We start from the raw sequence: 18,873 nt of genomic DNA, 5'->3' as shown, positions 1-18,873 counted from the left end.
TACACCAGACACATTCACCAAGCACTATTGTGTAGATGTGTTAGCAAAGCAACAAGCTAATGTAGGCCAGGCAGTACTTAGAACACTTGCAGCAGCTAGAGATTCGCCACCGTTTTGGGAGTATACTGCTCTGTAGTCTATGCAAAGCATGTGATCTACAGCTCACATGCCTCCAACTGATAATGTTACTTACCCAGTAGCATCTGTTCTTGGCATGTAGAGCTGTAGATTAACATTTGTCCACCCGCCTCTCCGGGAATTTATACCTGTTACAGTTTTCTTACTTTACATACATACGCATGGACATCTCTATTCTACACTTACTAACTTAATTATCACCGTCTGCGGGAAAACAAACTAACAATGGAGTTGATGCCCATGCGCACTATCACCGAAAGGAGGAGTTACCTACCTCCTGACTGGAAAGACTTCTTTGAAGAAAAACAACTTGCAAACACCCAGACCCAACGCTAGATGGCAGGAGTATGCAAAACATGTGAATCTACAGCTCTACATGCCAAGAACAGATGCTTACTGGGTAAGTTACATTATCCTTTTGTTCATGTCTATGTATTTGTTTGCAATTAATTTGAAGAGTAAGATCAATTAAGTGTCATGACCCTGTTTGGGATGAGGAAATGACAATGCTAGTCCACCACTCTCCACCTAGTAAGAACAGTAAGCGGAGGAATGCAAATCTCCAACCTGCTGTCTCTCGGATAGTTTAGATGACTTGGACTGGCACTCTGGCTGTGAGATCTTGAAACAAATTGTATGCACCACTGGTACGGGGGAAACTGTCTTAAGCACGCATGCTGTTTCTCCATAAGCTGAACAGCGCTTGCCTTAACCACGCATATGCCTTAACCATATGCGTGGTTAAGGCATTTGGCGTTCTGTCCGTCTCAGCAGATGGGAGAGGAACTGGAAGGCATGCGGCAGGAAGGGCAGACCGGGACGTGGCTGGGTAAGTTGGGCTGGGGGGATTTGGGGGTAGGTTTTAGGTAGTGGGGCTGGTTTTAGGGTGAAGGGAGGGGGGATGGGGTCAGAGTAGTTTTAGGGGGTTCTGTGCAGTCAGTTTTAAGGGCTCAGGGTGGGGATGCTTGCGTTGTAGTAGTTTTTATTAGTCTGAGTTTTAGGGCTTGGGGCGGGTGGTGGGTAAGGGGCAGTTTTCAGGGCTAAGGGACAGTTTTTAGGGGGAAACATCCTTTACAACGCAACTTTTACCACGCAGTACCTTTACGACGCAACTATTACAACGCATATCATTACAACGCATTGCGCTGGGGGGCGCTCTAGGATAGGGAATAGATTTAATTTACTATCCAACACCTTCCCTACTATCCACGGGGACTGGAGTTGGAATAGTAAATTAAACTATTCACTATCCAGCACCCCTAAGCGCTATGCGTTGTAACAGCATGCGTTGTGAAAATTGTGTCGTAACAGCATGCGTGGTAAAAGCATGCGTTGTAATGTCATACATCCGTTTTTAGGGCTCAGTGTGGACAGGAAAGGGGCAGTTTTAGAGGATAGTGGGAAGTTTTAAGGGCTCAGGGCTGGGCACTGGGGTTGGAGTAGTTTTTTGGGGCTGGAAGGACGGGGTTTAGGTCTCAATAATAGTGGGTTAGGGTAGATTATAGGGTAGAATAAACCGCAGGAATGCCGAATTTTAGGGCTCAGGCCAGGGGTGTGATCTTTAACACACATGTCCCTTTTCCAATCATGTGTGGTAAAGGCATGCGTGGTAAAGACGCAGTTGTGGTTGCGACCGTGTGGTTCAGGCATGCATTGTTGAGTCATGCGTTGTTCCATCACACAACCCTGGTACGGCAACTCTGACTAAAAGGACTACGTCAGATGGTAACTCGTAGTAGTGTACGTAACAACCTCCAACCCAGTTGTTCTTTGCTGGTGTCTGTAAGAGCAAGCCAATAACAAAGGCAGGAAGAGGTTCCTTGACCCCAGCTTAGTCTCCATCCTCTAACCCTGGATTCACACAGGGCACTTTCTGCCCTTAATTGTGAACATTTCAATTGGGTCAGGTAAAATGTAAGATACTATAAAGTCAAGTCAGTGGCACAGATTCAAGTGTGCGGTTTGACAAATGACTACACCTGACAAGATTTAGAATAATAAAATTGTAAGAGGCAATAAATGTAATATGCGACTTTTGTGCAACAGAGCAAAATTGGGCAACAGGATGATCCATGAACCTTGAGAGGTGGTGCTATGTTGGAAATACATGGTACAAAAGGGGGTGGTGATGGACGGAGCATCTGAACCAATCAAACACTCGCACCCAGTCAACAGATCTCGGTTTAATCCATCACCGTTCTTTAGCCCACTCTGCCACCCCAGTTCAGACATGGCTATATGCAAATCAGTCTGACCCTGTGCCTCATGGGAACAGTCCAGCCCGAACTGCCAAGCCATGTCTTCCCTGGACCGGAAACAAGCTTCCGAGGACTGGTTTCTGGCATTGCAGCCGTCTTCATCCCGGCTTGCTTGAATCCAGTGGCAAAGTGAGCAAGGGACTCACGTCTGAGCATACCCTGCCACACTTATGGCGGCCAAAAGCGGTACAAAAGGAGGTGGTGATGGACGGAGCATCTGAACCAATCAAACACTCACACCCAGTCAAAAGATTTGGGTTTAATCCATCACCATCAGACTGATTTGCATATAGCTATGTCTGAACTGGGGTGGGCAGAGTGGGCTAAAGAATGGTGATGGATTAAACCCAGATCTTTTGACTTGGTGTGAGTGTTTGATTGGTTCAGATGCTCCGTCCATTACCACCCCCTTTTGTACTGATGTTGGAAATACATGGCTGAAATGTAAAATATGAATATAATGAAAACAATAGCATTATGTTACAAGTATGCAGCATTATTTTCCTTGTATGAAAAATTCCGTCCTTAAGAGAGTGCCCTGTGGGACTAGGGTTGTGAAAGGGATGTGTCTCACGAGATCAGTTTCCCACCGCTCTTACGACCACTGTGTGTTCTCAGACACCAGCAGGAAACCAGGCATAAGAATGCTGCACCGGAGAAGGGCAAATGAGCCCAGGCTGAGGACAGAGTAACCAGGTGAAATTTAGACAACAAAGGTGAGATTTGACCCGTCTAGCCTAAGACAACAGAAGAGTGAGTTACTGCTAGTACAAGGCGATCAGGGACTTTTCATGTGTGGCATAGACACAGCAGGGTACTCTGCTTTCCAGATACATCTCGCCAGGCAGACCAGCTGCACAATGCCTGAGCTGTTCTCACATTTCTGACCTTTGACTTCACCACAGCGTGCTTAGTATTAGTCTTGGGCCTTCCTGTTGTTTGTGCCAGTGCTCATAGGACAGGTGCCTCAGACCTGATCCCACTATTAAATGGGTTTCTTATTGTATGTCTCTCGCAAGGACCTCAAAGCCTCTTCTCTGACACATTATCCTGCTACCTCCACCAGTACCATCTACACTCCTAGTTAGACCTCACTAGGAATTCGAAGAACTGAAAGTTAGGTTTGGATGAATAATCATTTAAACGATTTCCCTGTCAACAGCCCCAGATAGGTTCAGAAGTTGTGTGAAGATTGTTCTTTATTTATTCCAGAGAGACCATGGACTCTTAGATTTGAGAATGTCCAACAGTCTCCATCATTGAGTTGTATCCTAATGTCCGGCGAATATGTCAGTGTGCCTTTCATGTGAGGATTGATTTTATGTAATGAAGGTGGTTTGAGTATTCCTAGCCATCTGACATTCTGATCTTGAAGGGTGGACATTATGCAAGGAAGAATGTAGCCATTCATGAAAACCCCTTCAGCCTACCTATCACCACACCGCAGAATCTGAGAGAGCAACCATGTCCAAAATTTTCAGCTGGGCTTTGTCATCAGAATGTATTGTAGTTTCACCTCTTGTTCTGCTTGCTCCTACTCACACATCCCCTCTCTTCCCTTTGCAGATGTGGCTGCTGTCACCATTGGCCGTGAGTTTCTGGTCACCTCATGCTCTGTATTGCTGGATACCTGGATGCAGCTGTTGGCAGAGCTGAAGGCAGGTCTCTGCTCCAGACTCAAAGTGTATGTGCAACACTGATTCTTACCAATGTCTGTTTTAAAAAACAAATCTTACTACTACTTTGAAGACAGAACCACACATGGCTTCGGAGTTTATTTTGGAGTCTCCATATAGCCTTATTTTTTATGGGGACTCTGTATTGTCCTGTGTGTGGCTGCCGGTCTATGCATGGCATATGTTTACTTACCCCAGTATTGGAACTTTCATAGATTCCCATGCTTTGTATCATTCCCCGTCGTCGGAATGGGAGTCTCGGTAACAAAAATACCATAGCTGTAGGTACAAAAAACCAAGGAAAAAGGCCTAGGCCTCATTCCCTTTTGTAGCATATCACCCTCTTTGTGTAAAAGAGACCAAACTTAGGCCTCAGCCAATCAGAAGTGCCTCACCCCTTAAACCTTCCTGAAGGAACCTCAGAGCCTCAGATTTTCTACCGCACGTTGTGCTTAGGGAGTCTCCTTTGAGCTCTGCTCAACTTCTACTTTTACAAAGGATTTCTTCAGGATTTCTACTTCTAAATCTTCAACTTCACTTCAGGATTGTTGGCTGCCTTCCAGGATGTCAGAAATGGAGAAGAAAAAAGCCCTTTTCAAACCTTGTTCCACCTGTGGTAAGAAAAGGCTTTTTGTGGAGGATAGGTACAAGGACTGCATTTACTGCCTCTATCCTGACCACCAGGCTGCAGACTGTAAAATCTGTCGCACCTTTTCGGCCAAGACCCTCCGGGACCGTGAGGGAAGACTCTTGACATGGCTCCATAAGCTGAAAACCAGGAAGGATACTGTCTCCAGTGACAGTGAGGATGCAGCATCGATGTCTTCTTCAAGAAGGTCAGTGAAGAGGGGTAGGGGTTCCCCTTCACCTTATATGGAAAGATCTTCCAAGGCCTCAAAAAAGACCCCCAGTGAGTCTGAGACCCCAGGTCCCAGCAAATCTCCTCACCGAGGTGTAAAGGAGAGGGTAGGACCAGATTCGCCTTCTAAAGGTGAGAAGACTGTCACAGCCTTCAAAAAACCTTCATCCCAGTCTTCTGAGAGGAGTTCCAAGTCCTCGACGACGAATGTCCCGTCGACGAAAAAATCGAAATCTGCATTGATGTCGACGATCCCATCGACAGGGGAGTCGTCGACGAAGGTACCGTCGACAGCGATTTCTTCACCGTCGACGGAGACGACGCCGACGACGAAGCCGCCGCCGACGGAGACGCCGACGAGGGCATCGCCGACGACGAAGGTGCCGCAGAAGGTGCCGACGACAAAGGTGCCGACGACAAAGGTGCCGACAACGACAGTTTCCAACACACCGTCGACGATGGTGCCAACGTCGACAATGGCGACGACGACCATGTCGACGACTACGGTCTCGTCGACGAGGGCGTCGACGACGACGACTTTGACAATGACAACGGCTGGCGTGTCGACCGTTTCCTCGTCGACGACTTCGACGACCCCGATCTCGTCGACGCGTATACAACCGTCGACGACGGAACCGGTGACGGTATTATCCTCTGAAAAGAGAATGACCATTTCTGTGACGCGGATCACGCCGGAGATGACTTCTCCGAGGAGTATGTCTCCTCTACTGCCGACCATGCTTCTGCAAGAAGGAGAATCAGAGGAGGAGGACCAGGACTCATACAGCTATGCCGATAGTCCCTCCCAACTTCTAGTCAAATGCCAGGACACTGACTCTGAGGGCGAATACGGACGTGAGGATGTGGGCCATCATCAATCGGCCCAGTTGCAACATCATACTGAGCAGGAAATGGTTACAGTGCCATCTTCTTTTCTCCAAAATCTGCATAAGATGCTGCAGGACTATAAATCTAAAGCGAGTATGCCTATTCGGGTGCCGTCAACACCAGCAACTCCCGCAGGGATGTCAGCCTCATTGGTGACGCCTACCATTCCAGCTCAAGTTTCCCCTCGGCCTCAAATGTCCATCCATCATGATTCCTCCGGGTTACAAGAGGTCCATGATGATTCCTCGGATGAGGATCAGCAGTCGGATCATGGCTCTATTCCCGATACTGAATATGACGAGTATATCATTGCGGACCCAGCATCGCCAGTCCCAGATCCGGCAGATTCCCCGCCTGCAGACATGGGGGGCTTCCATCAGCTGATGGAAAGAGCCACTGCGAGATTCAAATTGGCCATGCCTAAGGTTACCACGGATTGTTTTTTATATGATTTCAAGGAACCTTTTAGGAAGTCAACTAGGTCTATTCCTATTGTGGATCATGTGTGGAAGGAAGGCCTAAAGGCCATGAAAAACCCGGCGACGGTGGTCCCGGTGCTACCACGTCTGGATAAAAAATACAAGGCACCAGATGATGGTCCGGCAGCCTTAACGGGTCATCCAAGACCAGACTCTGTGATCTCGCAGGCTGCGCAGAGGAAATCCCGTAACCCCTCTGCTCCCTTAACAACTCCTCCGGACAAGGAAGGGCGGAGGTTGGATAATGTGGGGAAGAGATTCTCGTAGATGGCAAGTTTGCTGGTGCGAGCGGCAAATGCCCTAGCGATCATAGGTAGATACAACCGCCAGCTTTGGTGTGATGTCGCTCCATACCTAGACCAGCTGCCTCCGGAGTCTACGACTGAGGCAAAGAAGATCTTGCAGGAGGGAGAGGCAACGTCGATGGAAATCATTGACTGTGCAATGGATATTGCGACGACGGCGTTCCGTTCATTGGCTGGGGCGGCAGTCCTCCGCCGCCAAGGGTGGCTCAAAGCTACTTGGTTCAGGCCTGAAATTCAAAACAAAGTCCTGGATCTTCCCTTTGATGGTGAAGCATTATTTGGCAAACTCATTGACGACACTCTTCAAGAAATAAAAAAGGACACAGAGACTGCCAGGTCCTTGGGGACCCTTCAATACAGAAAGTCTCCTTTTAAAGGATCCAGAGGTAGAGGTTGTAACTACAGAGGGTCCTATCAACAACAACAACACTATTCCACCACGGGCTCCGGTTCCCAGCAATACCGTCAGCCTTATCAGCAGCGGCAAGGCCAGTCTACCAACTACTCCAGGCCTTACAATAAGGGGAAACAGGCTGGACGAGGACGAGATTCGTCCAAGCGCCAATAGCGGCCTCCTGGCTCTTCCTACTGGACCCTCCTTCAAGAGATCATCAGTTGGAGGCAGGGTCACCAATTACCTTCACAACTGGTCCAGGATAACATCGGACCGTTGGGTGCTCAACATCATTCGGAAAGGGCATACCTTGGAATTCACGCAAGTCCCTCCACCCAAGCCCCCCGGCAGCCATTCCATCGAAACACCAGCGTCTCCTGCGGCTCGAGGTCCAACAGATGCTCCGGAAGGGAGCGATAGAGCCGGTCCCAGCAAACCAAAGGGGACAAGGTTTTTATTCCAGGTTCTTCCTGATGAGGAAGACGCTAGAAAAGTGGCGCCCCATTTTAGACCTCAGGGAGCTAAACACCTACCTCATCTCCCTGTCCTTCCGGATGGTCTCTCTCCAGGACATCTTGAAGCTTATCAGCCCGGGGCATTTCATGGCCACGCTCGATCTCGAGGATGCGTATTTCCACGTTCCGGTTCACCCAGCACACAGAAGGTTTCTGCGATTCACAGTAGCCAAGAGCCATTTTCAGTTCAGGATCTTACCCTTTGGACTCCGTTCAGCCCCAAGAATTTTCACAAAGGTGCTGGCGCCAGTAGCAGCTTTCCTGCGAAGGAACCATTTCCAGGTCTTCCCCTACCTGGACGACTGGTTACTGAAAGCTCCGTCCAGGGAGGCAGCGCTGGAGGCTGTTCAAGCTTGTACCAATTTGTTTCAGAATCTGGGACTCGCTCTGAACAACGAGAAGTCTTCCCTGGTTCCGTCCAGGAAGGCTCGCTTCCTGGGAGCCATCTTTGATTCCAAGCTCTCAAGAGCCTTCCCTACTCAGGAAAGGAGAGACAAATTGCAAACCTTGGCTCAGGACTTGCGAACAAAAAAGTGTCTTTCAGTTCGCCGCTACAAGTCTCTTCTGGGGGTAATTTCATTGTGTATCCCACTAATTCCCCATTGCAGACTAAGAATGCGTCCTCTGCAGGAGTAACAAGACAACCAGTGGCAACAAGTCCACGGTTCATTCGAGGACAGAGTGACGGTCACTCCAAGTATGAAGGAAGCGGCCTTATGGTGGACAGATCAAGACAACTTGTCCCAAGGTTTATCCTTCGTAAGCGACCCGTCTCCTCAAGTGGTGACAACAGACGCGTCATTGGAGGGTTGGGGGGCAGTACTGCAAGACCTGCATGTCAGCGTTCATTGGTCGCCCCAGGAGAAACGCCTCCACATCAACCTGTTATAGCTCAGGGTGATACGACTGGCTCTGCAAGCTTTTCTTCCTCGCCAGGAAGGTTCACAAGTGCTTATCAGGACGGACAGCACCACGGCCATGCACTATGTGGACAAGGAAGGAGGAACCAGATCTCGTCCATTGTCGCAAGAGGCCCAGCCGATCTGGGAATGGGCGATCCTTCAGAGGATATCGTTGAGGGCAGAACACTTGCCAGGCGTCCTAAACGAAAACGCCGACAGACTGAGCAGGTCATCCTCAGTCAGCCACGAATGGGAATTGAATCAGAGAGTCTTGGAGGAGGTCTTCAACCAGTGGGGCAGACCAGAGATCGATCTTTTTGCCACTCCGACCAACAAGAAATGCCGGTCTTATGCAAGCAGGCTTCCCCATCGAGGTTCTCTGGGGAGTGCGCTTTCGATAGCATGGTCGAGGACATTTGTCTACGCTTTTCCTCCCATACCTCTGATTCCACGGCTCATCAGGAAGATCAAGGTGGAGCCGTGCAAGATGATCCTTATAGCACCTGCTTGGCCGAGGCAGTTCTGGTTCACGGAACTCCATCTGCTGTCGATAGCCCCTCCTCTTCCTTTGGAGGTTCTTCCAGATCTCCTCACGATGTCCGAGGGACAAGTTTGGCACCCAGATCCACAGTCACTACACCTGACTGCATGGCTCCTGAGCAGCGAGAATTTATGAACCTACCCATTTCAAGTGTGATTAAGGAGGTCCTTTCTCAGGCAAGAGCTCCTTCTACGAACAGGACTTACCGTCTTAAGTGGAAGAGATTTTGTTGCTGGTGCAAGAAAGAAGGCATTGATCCTTTTGCTTCCAAGCCGCATCAGATCCTTCCTTATCTGCTCTCCTTGGCCAACTCGGGAATAGCCCATTCATCAATTAAGGTCCATTTGGCGGCAATATCGAGGTTCAGGAGGACTGGCTCTGGACCCTCCTTGTGGTCCTCCAGAATTATCAAACAATTTCTAAAAGGATTGTTCAGAGTTTATCCACCAGTGAGACCACCTCCTCCAACATGGCATCTGAATTTAGTCCTTTGTCAACTCATGAAGGGCCCGTTTGAACCAATCCATCGTTCTGACATGAAATACCTTTTCATGGAAATTGGCTCTCCTCCTCGCTCTCACGTCGGCTAGGTGTGTTGGAGAATTGCAGGCCTTGACTATCCAAGAACCTTTCCTTCAATTCAAGAGAAACACTGTCATCATGAGGATGCCTAAAGTCCCCTCGGACTTCCACTTGAATGGACCGGTCATTCTGAAGGCGTTCTTTCCTCAACCGGCTACACCAGCAGAGGGGACATTGCATTCCCTCGATGTGCAACGGTGTTTGAAATTCTACTTGGAGCATACTAAGAGTTTTCGGAAAACCTCTCAAATATTTGTTGCCTTCGGAGGTCCAAGCAAGGGCCTTCCTCTTTCCAAGCAAGGCATTTCAAGATGGATCACGAGTGCCATTCTGCATTGTAACACTGCTGCAGGAAAACCTCTGACTGGCAGGGTTCGAGCACATTCTGCGAGATCTGTGGCTTCTACTACAGCCCTCTCGCAGGGGTGCAGATCAAAGACATTTGCAGAGCTGCTACCTGGAGCAGCGTTCACACCTTTACCAGGCATTACTGCTTGGAGTCCCTGCAATAAGATGATGTGGCAGTAGGACAGGCTGTCCTGAGGAACCTCTTCCAATGATTGGTGAGCTTTCCTTTCTTTCCCACCTTCCGTATTTCACATTTTGTATCTTTATGTCATGTTGCCTATTGCTATATTGTGATGATGCAAAATGTGGTTTTGTTACTAACTGCTTGCTATTCTGATACAAAGCATGGGAATCTATGAAAGTTCCAATACTGGGGTAAGAAAACAAGTTACTTACCTGTAACTTTGGTTCCCCAGTATTGGTAACTTTCATAGATTCCCATGCGCCCGCCCACCTCCCCGAGGAAAGCTCAGCCAACTACAGATATGGTGTCTAAGTACACAACGGCTACGAAAATCTGAGGCTCTGAGGCTCCTTCAGGAAGGTTCTAAGGGGGGAGGCACTTCTGATTGGCTGAGGCCTAAGTTTGGTCTCTTTTACACAAAGAGGGTGATATGCTACAAAAGGGAATGAGGCCTAGGCCTTTTTCCTTGGTCTTTTGTACCTACAGCTATGGTATTTTTGTTACCGAGACAAAACATGGGAATCTATGAAAGTTACCAATACTGGGGAACCAAAGTTACAGGTAAGTAACTTGTTTTCTTACTTTGCCTGCCACCTCTGTGTTTCTACTTATGATCTGTAGGCTAGTGTATGTAGTAAACAGACTATAGTCTGGTGGTAACTAGGAGGAGGGCAAGGAGGTGGGGAGAGTAGTTGGTTCACAATGCTTACAGATGAGAGACCTATTGGCCAGACTTTTCTGCTGCTTTAGATATATGGTAGCGGACAGAAGTCTTTTTACTCTATCTGTAGTAACCAGGCTACTGTTTACTAATACACATATTTAGCAGAAGACAATTGTGTGTTAACTAACGTTTTTGAAAACATGTCTGTAGACTGCAGCCTGCACATAAGGGAAGGCAGACATGGAAAACAAACCATTATTATGAACATCTATATTGTTGTAAACTAGCCCCCCCCCCTTCATACTGGTTGAACACATGTTTTAGAGTGGTGGGACAGCTGCATCATTTAGTGTTGCTATGTTCATTTACAGACTCAAGGGTAGAATTCCTATCCTCGAGTCAGCACTTTACAAATATTTACAGATTCAATATTTTCTCTCTCATCTTAAAGAAATGGATCTAGATGTATAATATATCCCCACATGAGAGAGACAGAGGCAGTTTTGTTAATGTATTTGATATCTTGGATCAGGCTAAAAGCTACTCAATAATGGTAGAATATATTACTGCCAGAGATACTTGGGGCACTTTTGTTGGAACCATTGACAAAACAATTTGGAAATGCATTGCACCACATTCAGATATTGAAGGTAGATCACCACACAATATATACGAGTGATGCTTGGTGCCCCCGTTGTGAGATTGAGAGGTAGTGCAGCTGTTCCAGAGTATGCAGCTTTGAGAGGGTGATTGGATCTAGTCTAGGGAATTCAAACCCTTGTCAAACAGTCAATTTACCTTACCAGGGGCAGGTATTCTGTTAGAAACAGAAGGTTATATGAAGGAATACCAAGGGGCAATATTTGCTGTGCAGTAATTGTCAGAGTCTCTATATCTAGCACAAGCACTGGCTGGAAAAGAACCCCAACAGTGGTTGAAATGGAAGTAGCTATATTGAAGTGTATGAGACAAGTAAGGTGAAGCATGAAACAAATATGATTTTCCGTCAAGCGTGGCTGTTGGAAGTGTTAGAGTAATTGAATATACAGCAATGGGATGGTGACTAATTTAATCTTGCACTGAAAAAACATGATAGCATGACATCCCCTATTCAGACATGGTTTTTCAGGCTCTCAGTGTGATTAATGTCAAAAGCTGAATTTGGTATACTCATTGGGAGTTTCTATATTTTTGTATTTTCTTTGCATTTCTGTAAAATGAAAGAAAACCAAGCCTTTTTAACAGGGTACGCTCACTCCTGCCGGGCTCATCATCATGCAGATTCCCATTGTCCATCTCCCCTCATGAACTCTGGTCCCAATTTGTCAAACGTTCTTCAGGCCCCATCAGTGCCATATCACCCAGAAACTCATACCATTTGGAGTTTGGCAGAACTACTTCACTCAAGCCTAACTCCAAGTCAAAGGAGAGGGTATTTTAGGTTCAAGAGTTCAGGGGATTTACTGAACAGGAGGTAGGGTACAATCTTGAGTCGAAGGTGGGGCGTGTTGGGTTAGGCCCATCCCTTGCGTGATGTAGAGACGTGTTTCCCTACCCTGGGTGCCGGCCTGCGTGTATATGGCATCCTGGTTTTTGATTTTGGACCTAGCCTCACACAGATCTAGTGTGTGTGTACAGAGGCTTTGATCTGTCCCTTGACATAAATAAGACCCTGGGTCTTTCCTGTGACTTGATTGATGCACCTAGCAAACCCTCATTATACTGACAGTCAGCTATTTTCCGTTTCATGGGATTAGCACACAGAGCAGTGGTGACAGCACACGGTGGTTTGTGAATCCATAGCTGTGGCCAGATCTTTCTATCGGTGTTACTGGAGGTGAGACCTACTGGCCCACTCGTGTAAAGTTATCCTTTTGTGTGTTTACCCAGATCCTAGCACTAACATCCAAACCGTACCGTGTGCATGTTTGTGTGTTCAGCCTACCTGGCATATGCATGATGTGCAGGGGTGAACCAGAGTAATGGACGTCTGTGCAATCCGTGTTGGATTGCCCTGGCATAGATGGACGTGAGGTTGTTTTTCCAGATATTGTAAGTGTGTTGCTGACATTCTTGAAGCAGGAGGCAGAAGACTTAGTGAAGTGTGGAAAGAGGAGACAGCAGCCATTTAGAAAATCTATTTGGCCTTTTGGTGAGAGGAGCTGCTGAGCAGTCTTCCTGTAGCACTTTTATATTTGGTGGAGGTGCAGAGTGGGACTTAAGTCTCTGTTGCGCAATATGAATGGACCTCTTAGGTGAGGCCAGCCTTTTCTTTCCCCTGATTATTCTTCATTATGGCTGATGATAGCCACAGGCTGAAAGCTCACACCTCTTTGTGTCTCTGTTGTGGATGCTCCAGGCTGGGGACTATCCCATCATACGGAGCATGACTCTACACAAAGGCTGTGTTTGGAGAACGGCCTGAAGAGGACACTTCAAAGGTGAACCAACTTAAACCAGTTATGAAAGTGGAGACACTGGACCCACATCTCCTGTCTGCTTCGACTGGATAAAAGTGGGACCCACTGGCCCACGTTTGGTTCCAGTTCCAAGTTCTCTTTAACTAAGGAAGGACGTGCTCTGTAGAGTACTGTTGTGCAGTCAGAGCTGGCGTCTACCTGACAGCCAGCTTTTCAGAAGTGATGGGACATCTCCTATGCCCACCCCTTGCTGAAATAACTGATTACCTGCCCCGTAGTGCCTAGAACCTAGCAGCCTGCTGAGAGAGGTAAGAAACCTGCTGTCCCTGCAGTATGAGTAACTATCCAGGAGGAGCAGGTGCAGTGTGACCCCCAGTGTGGTGGGTCAGCAAAAATGGAGGACTGCAGATAGTGACATGTTTGCCCTGCTAGTGGAGAACCCCCGATAAGTCCAACTTGTACATATTAAAACCTGCATATTTTTATGGCAGCTACAAGGTTAGTAATGGTAGACCTTCACACCCTATCCTTGGATCATTTGATGGATCTGTGCTTAGATAGAGGGCGGAGGGCTCCCAGGAACACAGGACAGGGAGGGACCTGTGAGTTTCATTGGAGACCAGTTTGGGAAAGTGGAATAGCTCTACGAGGTTTGCTCTCACACCCAAGGGCGATCAAACTTAGTTCAGCCACCAATACATGATCTTGAAAGAAAATAAATATATTGTCCCACACAATCCCACGTAATACATTGTTGATGTGGTGTCCGCGCTTTCTCAGCTATTTCCAGCCCCTAAAAAGGTTTCAGGGATGCAGTGGTAATTCAAACCCCATTGTGTGCTTCATAATATCATGCACAAGCACTGACAGACCCGCCACAAAGCCCGATGGTGCCCTTGTAGGCATGCAGAACTGTTGCATGAAATAATTCCGGATCCAGTCTGGCATTTAAGGGGATTCTAAAGGTTTGGAATCTGCTGTTAGATACTGTATGTACCAAAAAGAGCATTTCAGAAAACAAGTAATTTGTTCTTTATGTGTATCATAGAATGCTAGAATACTGTCCTGAGACTCTCTCAGAGAGCGTTGTGAAACCTTAAACTAGCAGAAATGACAAAATTCCATCACTGTCAATTGAGTGAGCATTGTGCATCATTGGGTATACTCTGGGAGGAAGGTTTCCAGGCATCCTCTCTGTAAATGCTTCATAGATGGTTAAAGGTACATCATTCCATTGACTGTTGGTGTAGGTGGCAGAGAGAGGATATAGAATATATTTGGTACAAATTATAAAAGGTGGAGCCTTGGGACATCATGTTCAAATTCCACAGATATAAATGTCTCCCTCTGGACTTTCTCAAGTGTGGGGACCTTTCGCAGACTACCGCACTATTTATCAGATCTCCTCCAATTGAAGAATGCTATAAGAAGTGGGTCTTCATGCCAGTATTTCGCCGATTGCAGCTGAACCCCTCAACACCCTCTCAAATGCCCAGATGCCACTCTGGTGGCATGCATGTAACTTATAATTGTCTCTAAAACAATGTATTTTAATTAGAAAGTACCTGAAGTTCTGACAAGGTCTGCTACATGTTAATGCAGTAGGGCTGGCAATTTGCAGGTGCACTCCTGTAGCTATAGATTTAATAAGGCAGCCCTTCTCTTTTTGTATCTCCTATGGTTTTATTTATTATTAATTAAGATATTTTACAAAATGCTAGCTTGCCATTCTATAGTTACTTTGTGACCACTGGTGCTGTTTAGTGTTATGTGTGGCTTTTCTGAGTTCCTCCCCACTTACACTTTGTAGGTAATACCCAGTGCTTTAAATGTAATTCTGTGTTACGCCTCGAGCCAGTGGCTCGTTTAACATGTATGAGAGAGTTGTTATTGCCCTTTTTGAATGCAGGGCCATATTCAAGCATTCTAGAGCAGTTATCTAGCTAATGGGAGGTAAGTACCCACCTCTATCAGGGTGAAGCTCTAAAGTCCCTAAATGAATCTGAGGTCAACCCTATGGTAGCTATGGCACAGATCTGTCAGGCTTAACTTAGAAGCAATCTGTAAAGTATTAATGCTGTCCCAAACTGAATTAGAAAAATAGAGCAAGATCTAGTAAACAAAACAGCAAAAATACAATAAGGAGAATCGGAGATGTGATTTATTTATTTATTTTTAAGTATAAATGGTGCCAGGAAGCACAAAGTGCTCAAAGGTCATGGTAGAGCATGGCAAACACAAGGAGATGACGGACGGAACACTGAAACTTTTCAGACACTCACCCCGGTCACAGATCTGGGTTGAATCCATCATCGTGTTTTAGCTCACTTCGCCACCTCAGTTCAGACCCAGCTATATGCAAATCAGTCTTGACCCTGTGCCTCATGGGAACAGTCCAGTCCAGACTGCCAAGCCAGGTCTTCCTTGAACCAGAGACAAGCATCCTGGGACCGATTTTTGAGTAATTCCCCTCATCAACCAGGCTAGCGTGAATCCAGTGGCAAAGTGAGCAAGAGACCCATCTATGGGCATATCCTGCCATTTAGGGTGACCAAAGCAAACAAGGAGATGACGGACGGAACGCTGAAACTTTTTAGACACTCACCCCCAGTCACAGGTCTGGGTGAATCCATCATCGTTCTTTAGCTCACTTCGCCACCTCAGTTCAGTCCCATCTATATGCAAATCAGTCTTGACCCTGTGCCCCATGAGAACAGTCCAGCCCGAACTGCCAAGCCAGGTGTTCCCTGAACCAGAAACAAGCTTCCTGGGGCCGGTTTCTGGGTAACACCCCTCATCAGCCAGTCTAGCTTGAATCCAGTGGCAAAGTGAGCAAGGGACCCACGTCTGGGTAGAGGGAGAGCATGACCTAGGTATAATTTGACACTGACAGCGATGGAGTGCAGCTCCGATACACTAAACAGGTTCGCCCTGGTCAAAGATTTTACCTTCTAACTTTAGTCCTTTAACTCCCAATCCACCACAGGAGTACACTTCTAAAGCTCCTTGGGATCTCAGGGGAGGCATTTAGAGACTCACTGGGTGTCAGGCAGAGTCCAGTCCAGTTCTAGTTGCCACTGATCAAGTGGGAAGCTGTAGGAAATGCCTCTTGCAGCTTGTTGTACCCCTGTAGCTTGAACAGGTCTGCCTTGTGACCATTGGAGTCCACTTCTGTGCTCTGGGTACAAGAAGGAAAGTCCTTTAGTGGTTTTCTCAGATTGCTGACATCAGGTTCAGACCTCTTCTGATCTTCCTGTGGTCGAGGAGTGTTTTGAAGTGGGCACCAGGAGATGTCACATTTATATCTGGCACGTGCTAGTGGGTGGGAATGACCCCTGAGTAAGCCCTAACCAATAGAGTAAATGTTCCTGTGGCTAGCCCTACCCCCTTTTGGCATTTTGAAGATGGAGGCAGTCTTCAACCACACTAAACTTGGGCTCTGAAGTGTGGGTGTGTGTGTGTGTGTGTGTGTGGGGGGGGGTGTTGTAGTAATGCTAGTGTCCTACCACATCTGACACCATCAGCCATTTTTAGGCAGCCCCATTACCCCCAAGAAACCCAGAGGCAGAGGTCTGGCAGAACAAAGCAGAGTTAATCAGCAACACAACAGTGGATACACAAAAATTATTTTAGCATCCAGCTCTTGCCCCTTGAAGTGTGCCCCCGCTGTGATATTTAAAACCTCAGCTGACCTGTCGTGCAGGTCTTGACACTACAGCAGGATTTCCCATGATGTCAACAAGGGCCTCCTGTGATTGGGGCTGGTCTCGCTGGGGGGACCAAAGAAGAGTTCAGGCCTGGGTATTAGCTACATCTTCTTGTGACAGGTTAGGCCTCTTTGAAGTTAAATAATTTCATGGGCCCAGCCCACCAGCATCCTGTCAGCGGCACAACAATTCTTCCTACATCCAAGGCCTTTTTTTCCTGTCTTTGGAGCAAGCTCACACCTTGTTCACACATGTTCAAATGTGAATGACACCCTGGTGAAAGTAGGAGAGAAAAATGCAGATTAGATCCCAGTTACGTCAGACAGGGAAAAGGTAACTTCCTAAAAGGTATATTTCCATCATAGTTCTACAAAATTAGATTTTACCTTTAAGTTGGATTTTGAATACCTATTAAAAAGAGACATTAAATATTTGTTATTGCTGCTTCCAAACTGAAATTAGCATAATTGTACCATGCACACTGTCTTATGAGCAAAAAGGCCTACTGTAGTATCTGGTTCTAATAGTTCATGCTATGCCAGTGGAACTCTCTATGCCAGTGGAATTCTCTATGCCTGTGGAATTCTCCCTGAATGATGTAAGATAGAATGTTGTGAGTGAGAACCTTCAGTTGGAGAAGGGCTGAGCATCATGCTGGCTGCTCCTGGTGAGGCTGTACTACTGGAATTGTAACTAATACAATAAATACTCCTCAAACACTACAATCTGTCTAGACCAAGTTACTGCAATTTTATGGCGACAAGGATGGTATGGTGCACATTTTACAGTGTTGGTGTTTCTTTATTGCAACAGTGCACAACGTATTACCTTCTCTCCAGGTTACGCCTGCAAAAATGAGTTGTTAACCTTTTTGGGTGTATGGTTTGGGGTCCAGTCCCATTTCCATAGTGCATGGTCTGCGTTACAAAGGGCGTTTGTTTATTAGGTTTCATGTTTTATTGTCAACACTATAGCCCAGTCCTGTTCTCTATTTTAGTCGGTCTTCTATATGTGATGGAGAAGAATGAGTACTCATTTGTATTTCTCTTCTTCCCTGTCTTCTTGTTTCCTCCTGCTCTGACTTGCTTCCTCGCATACCTGTCTGGCCAGTAGGTGTGCAGGTGGTAGTCATTGATGGTTTCTCCTTTCACTCTTTCTTTTCTTTGGTTATATAAAGAAGGGAGGATGGGTGTTAGATTATGTTTATCTGTTTTCATATTTCCATTGTCTCTCACTGCTCTTCTTCTCTCTGGTTCTCTTTTTCATACAACTAGCTTCTGCATCTTGTTTCTGCTTTTCTCTGTTCATCTGTTACACTGTTCTTTTCTGTTTTCCTTTGGAAAGTAGGTTATGGTTCAAATATGGTTCATGCTATGCCAGTGGAACTCTCTATGCCAGTGGAATTCTCCCTGAATGATGTAAGATAGAATGCTGTGAGTGAGAATCTACAGTTGGAGAAGGGCTGAGCAGCATGCTGGCTGCTCCTGGTGGGGCTGAACTACTGGAATTGTAACTACTACAATAAATACTCCTCAAACTCTACAATCTGTCCGGACCAAGTTACTACACCTACTTAGGGATGACTTATTAATATTTAAAAGCAAGGTTTTACCCGTCAAAAAGAGTTTATTTTAACAGGTTGAATAAGAAGTTTAAAACTGCACAGACAGGCTACAAAGGTAGGCCCGGAGAAAGGTTTGCTGGGTCATTGCAAGGAGTGGCATAATGGATGAGACAACTCCAAAGCATGGCTGGGTTAGAGTCTGCGCATGACCATCAGAGTAAACAAATTAATCAAATAGTCCCATAAGGTGCTCTAAGGAAAATGGGGAAACGGCCACCCACGTTTCCAAATATTCCTGCAGACACTAGTTTCCAGAAAAGCAATACAAAGATAAATCTTATTCCTAAGCACACATATGTCATTAGTAGTCAAAAAAAGTTCATGAGGCCATATTTGTCCAAATCCAAATCTTCTTCTTTATTTCAAAGAAGTCATCACTTCCAAATGAC

General features: G+C 46.6%; 1 protein-coding gene across 4 annotated transcripts in view; it reads left to right on the top strand.

The window, feature by feature from the left end:
* Positions 1-18,873, top strand: part of HSF2BP (heat shock transcription factor 2 binding protein) — a 251,031-nt gene that overhangs the window by 142,607 nt on the left and 89,551 nt on the right. For all 4 annotated transcript variants that reach the window (XM_078656400.1, XM_078656399.1, XM_078656398.1 and 1 more), the window contains one exon: positions 3,963-4,080. In XM_078656400.1, coding sequence (XP_078512526.1) covers positions 3,963-4,080 — 118 coding nt within the window. The remainder of the gene's footprint in view (positions 1-3,962; positions 4,081-18,873) is intronic.

The sequence above is a fragment of the Lissotriton helveticus genome, chromosome 8 (assembly GCF_964261635.1).
Source record: "Lissotriton helveticus chromosome 8, aLisHel1.1, whole genome shotgun sequence".
Classification (NCBI taxonomy): domain Eukaryota; kingdom Metazoa; phylum Chordata; class Amphibia; order Caudata; family Salamandridae; genus Lissotriton; species Lissotriton helveticus.
The sequence above is the reverse complement of the archived record's forward strand: the minus strand, read 5'-3'. Positions and strand labels throughout refer to the sequence as shown.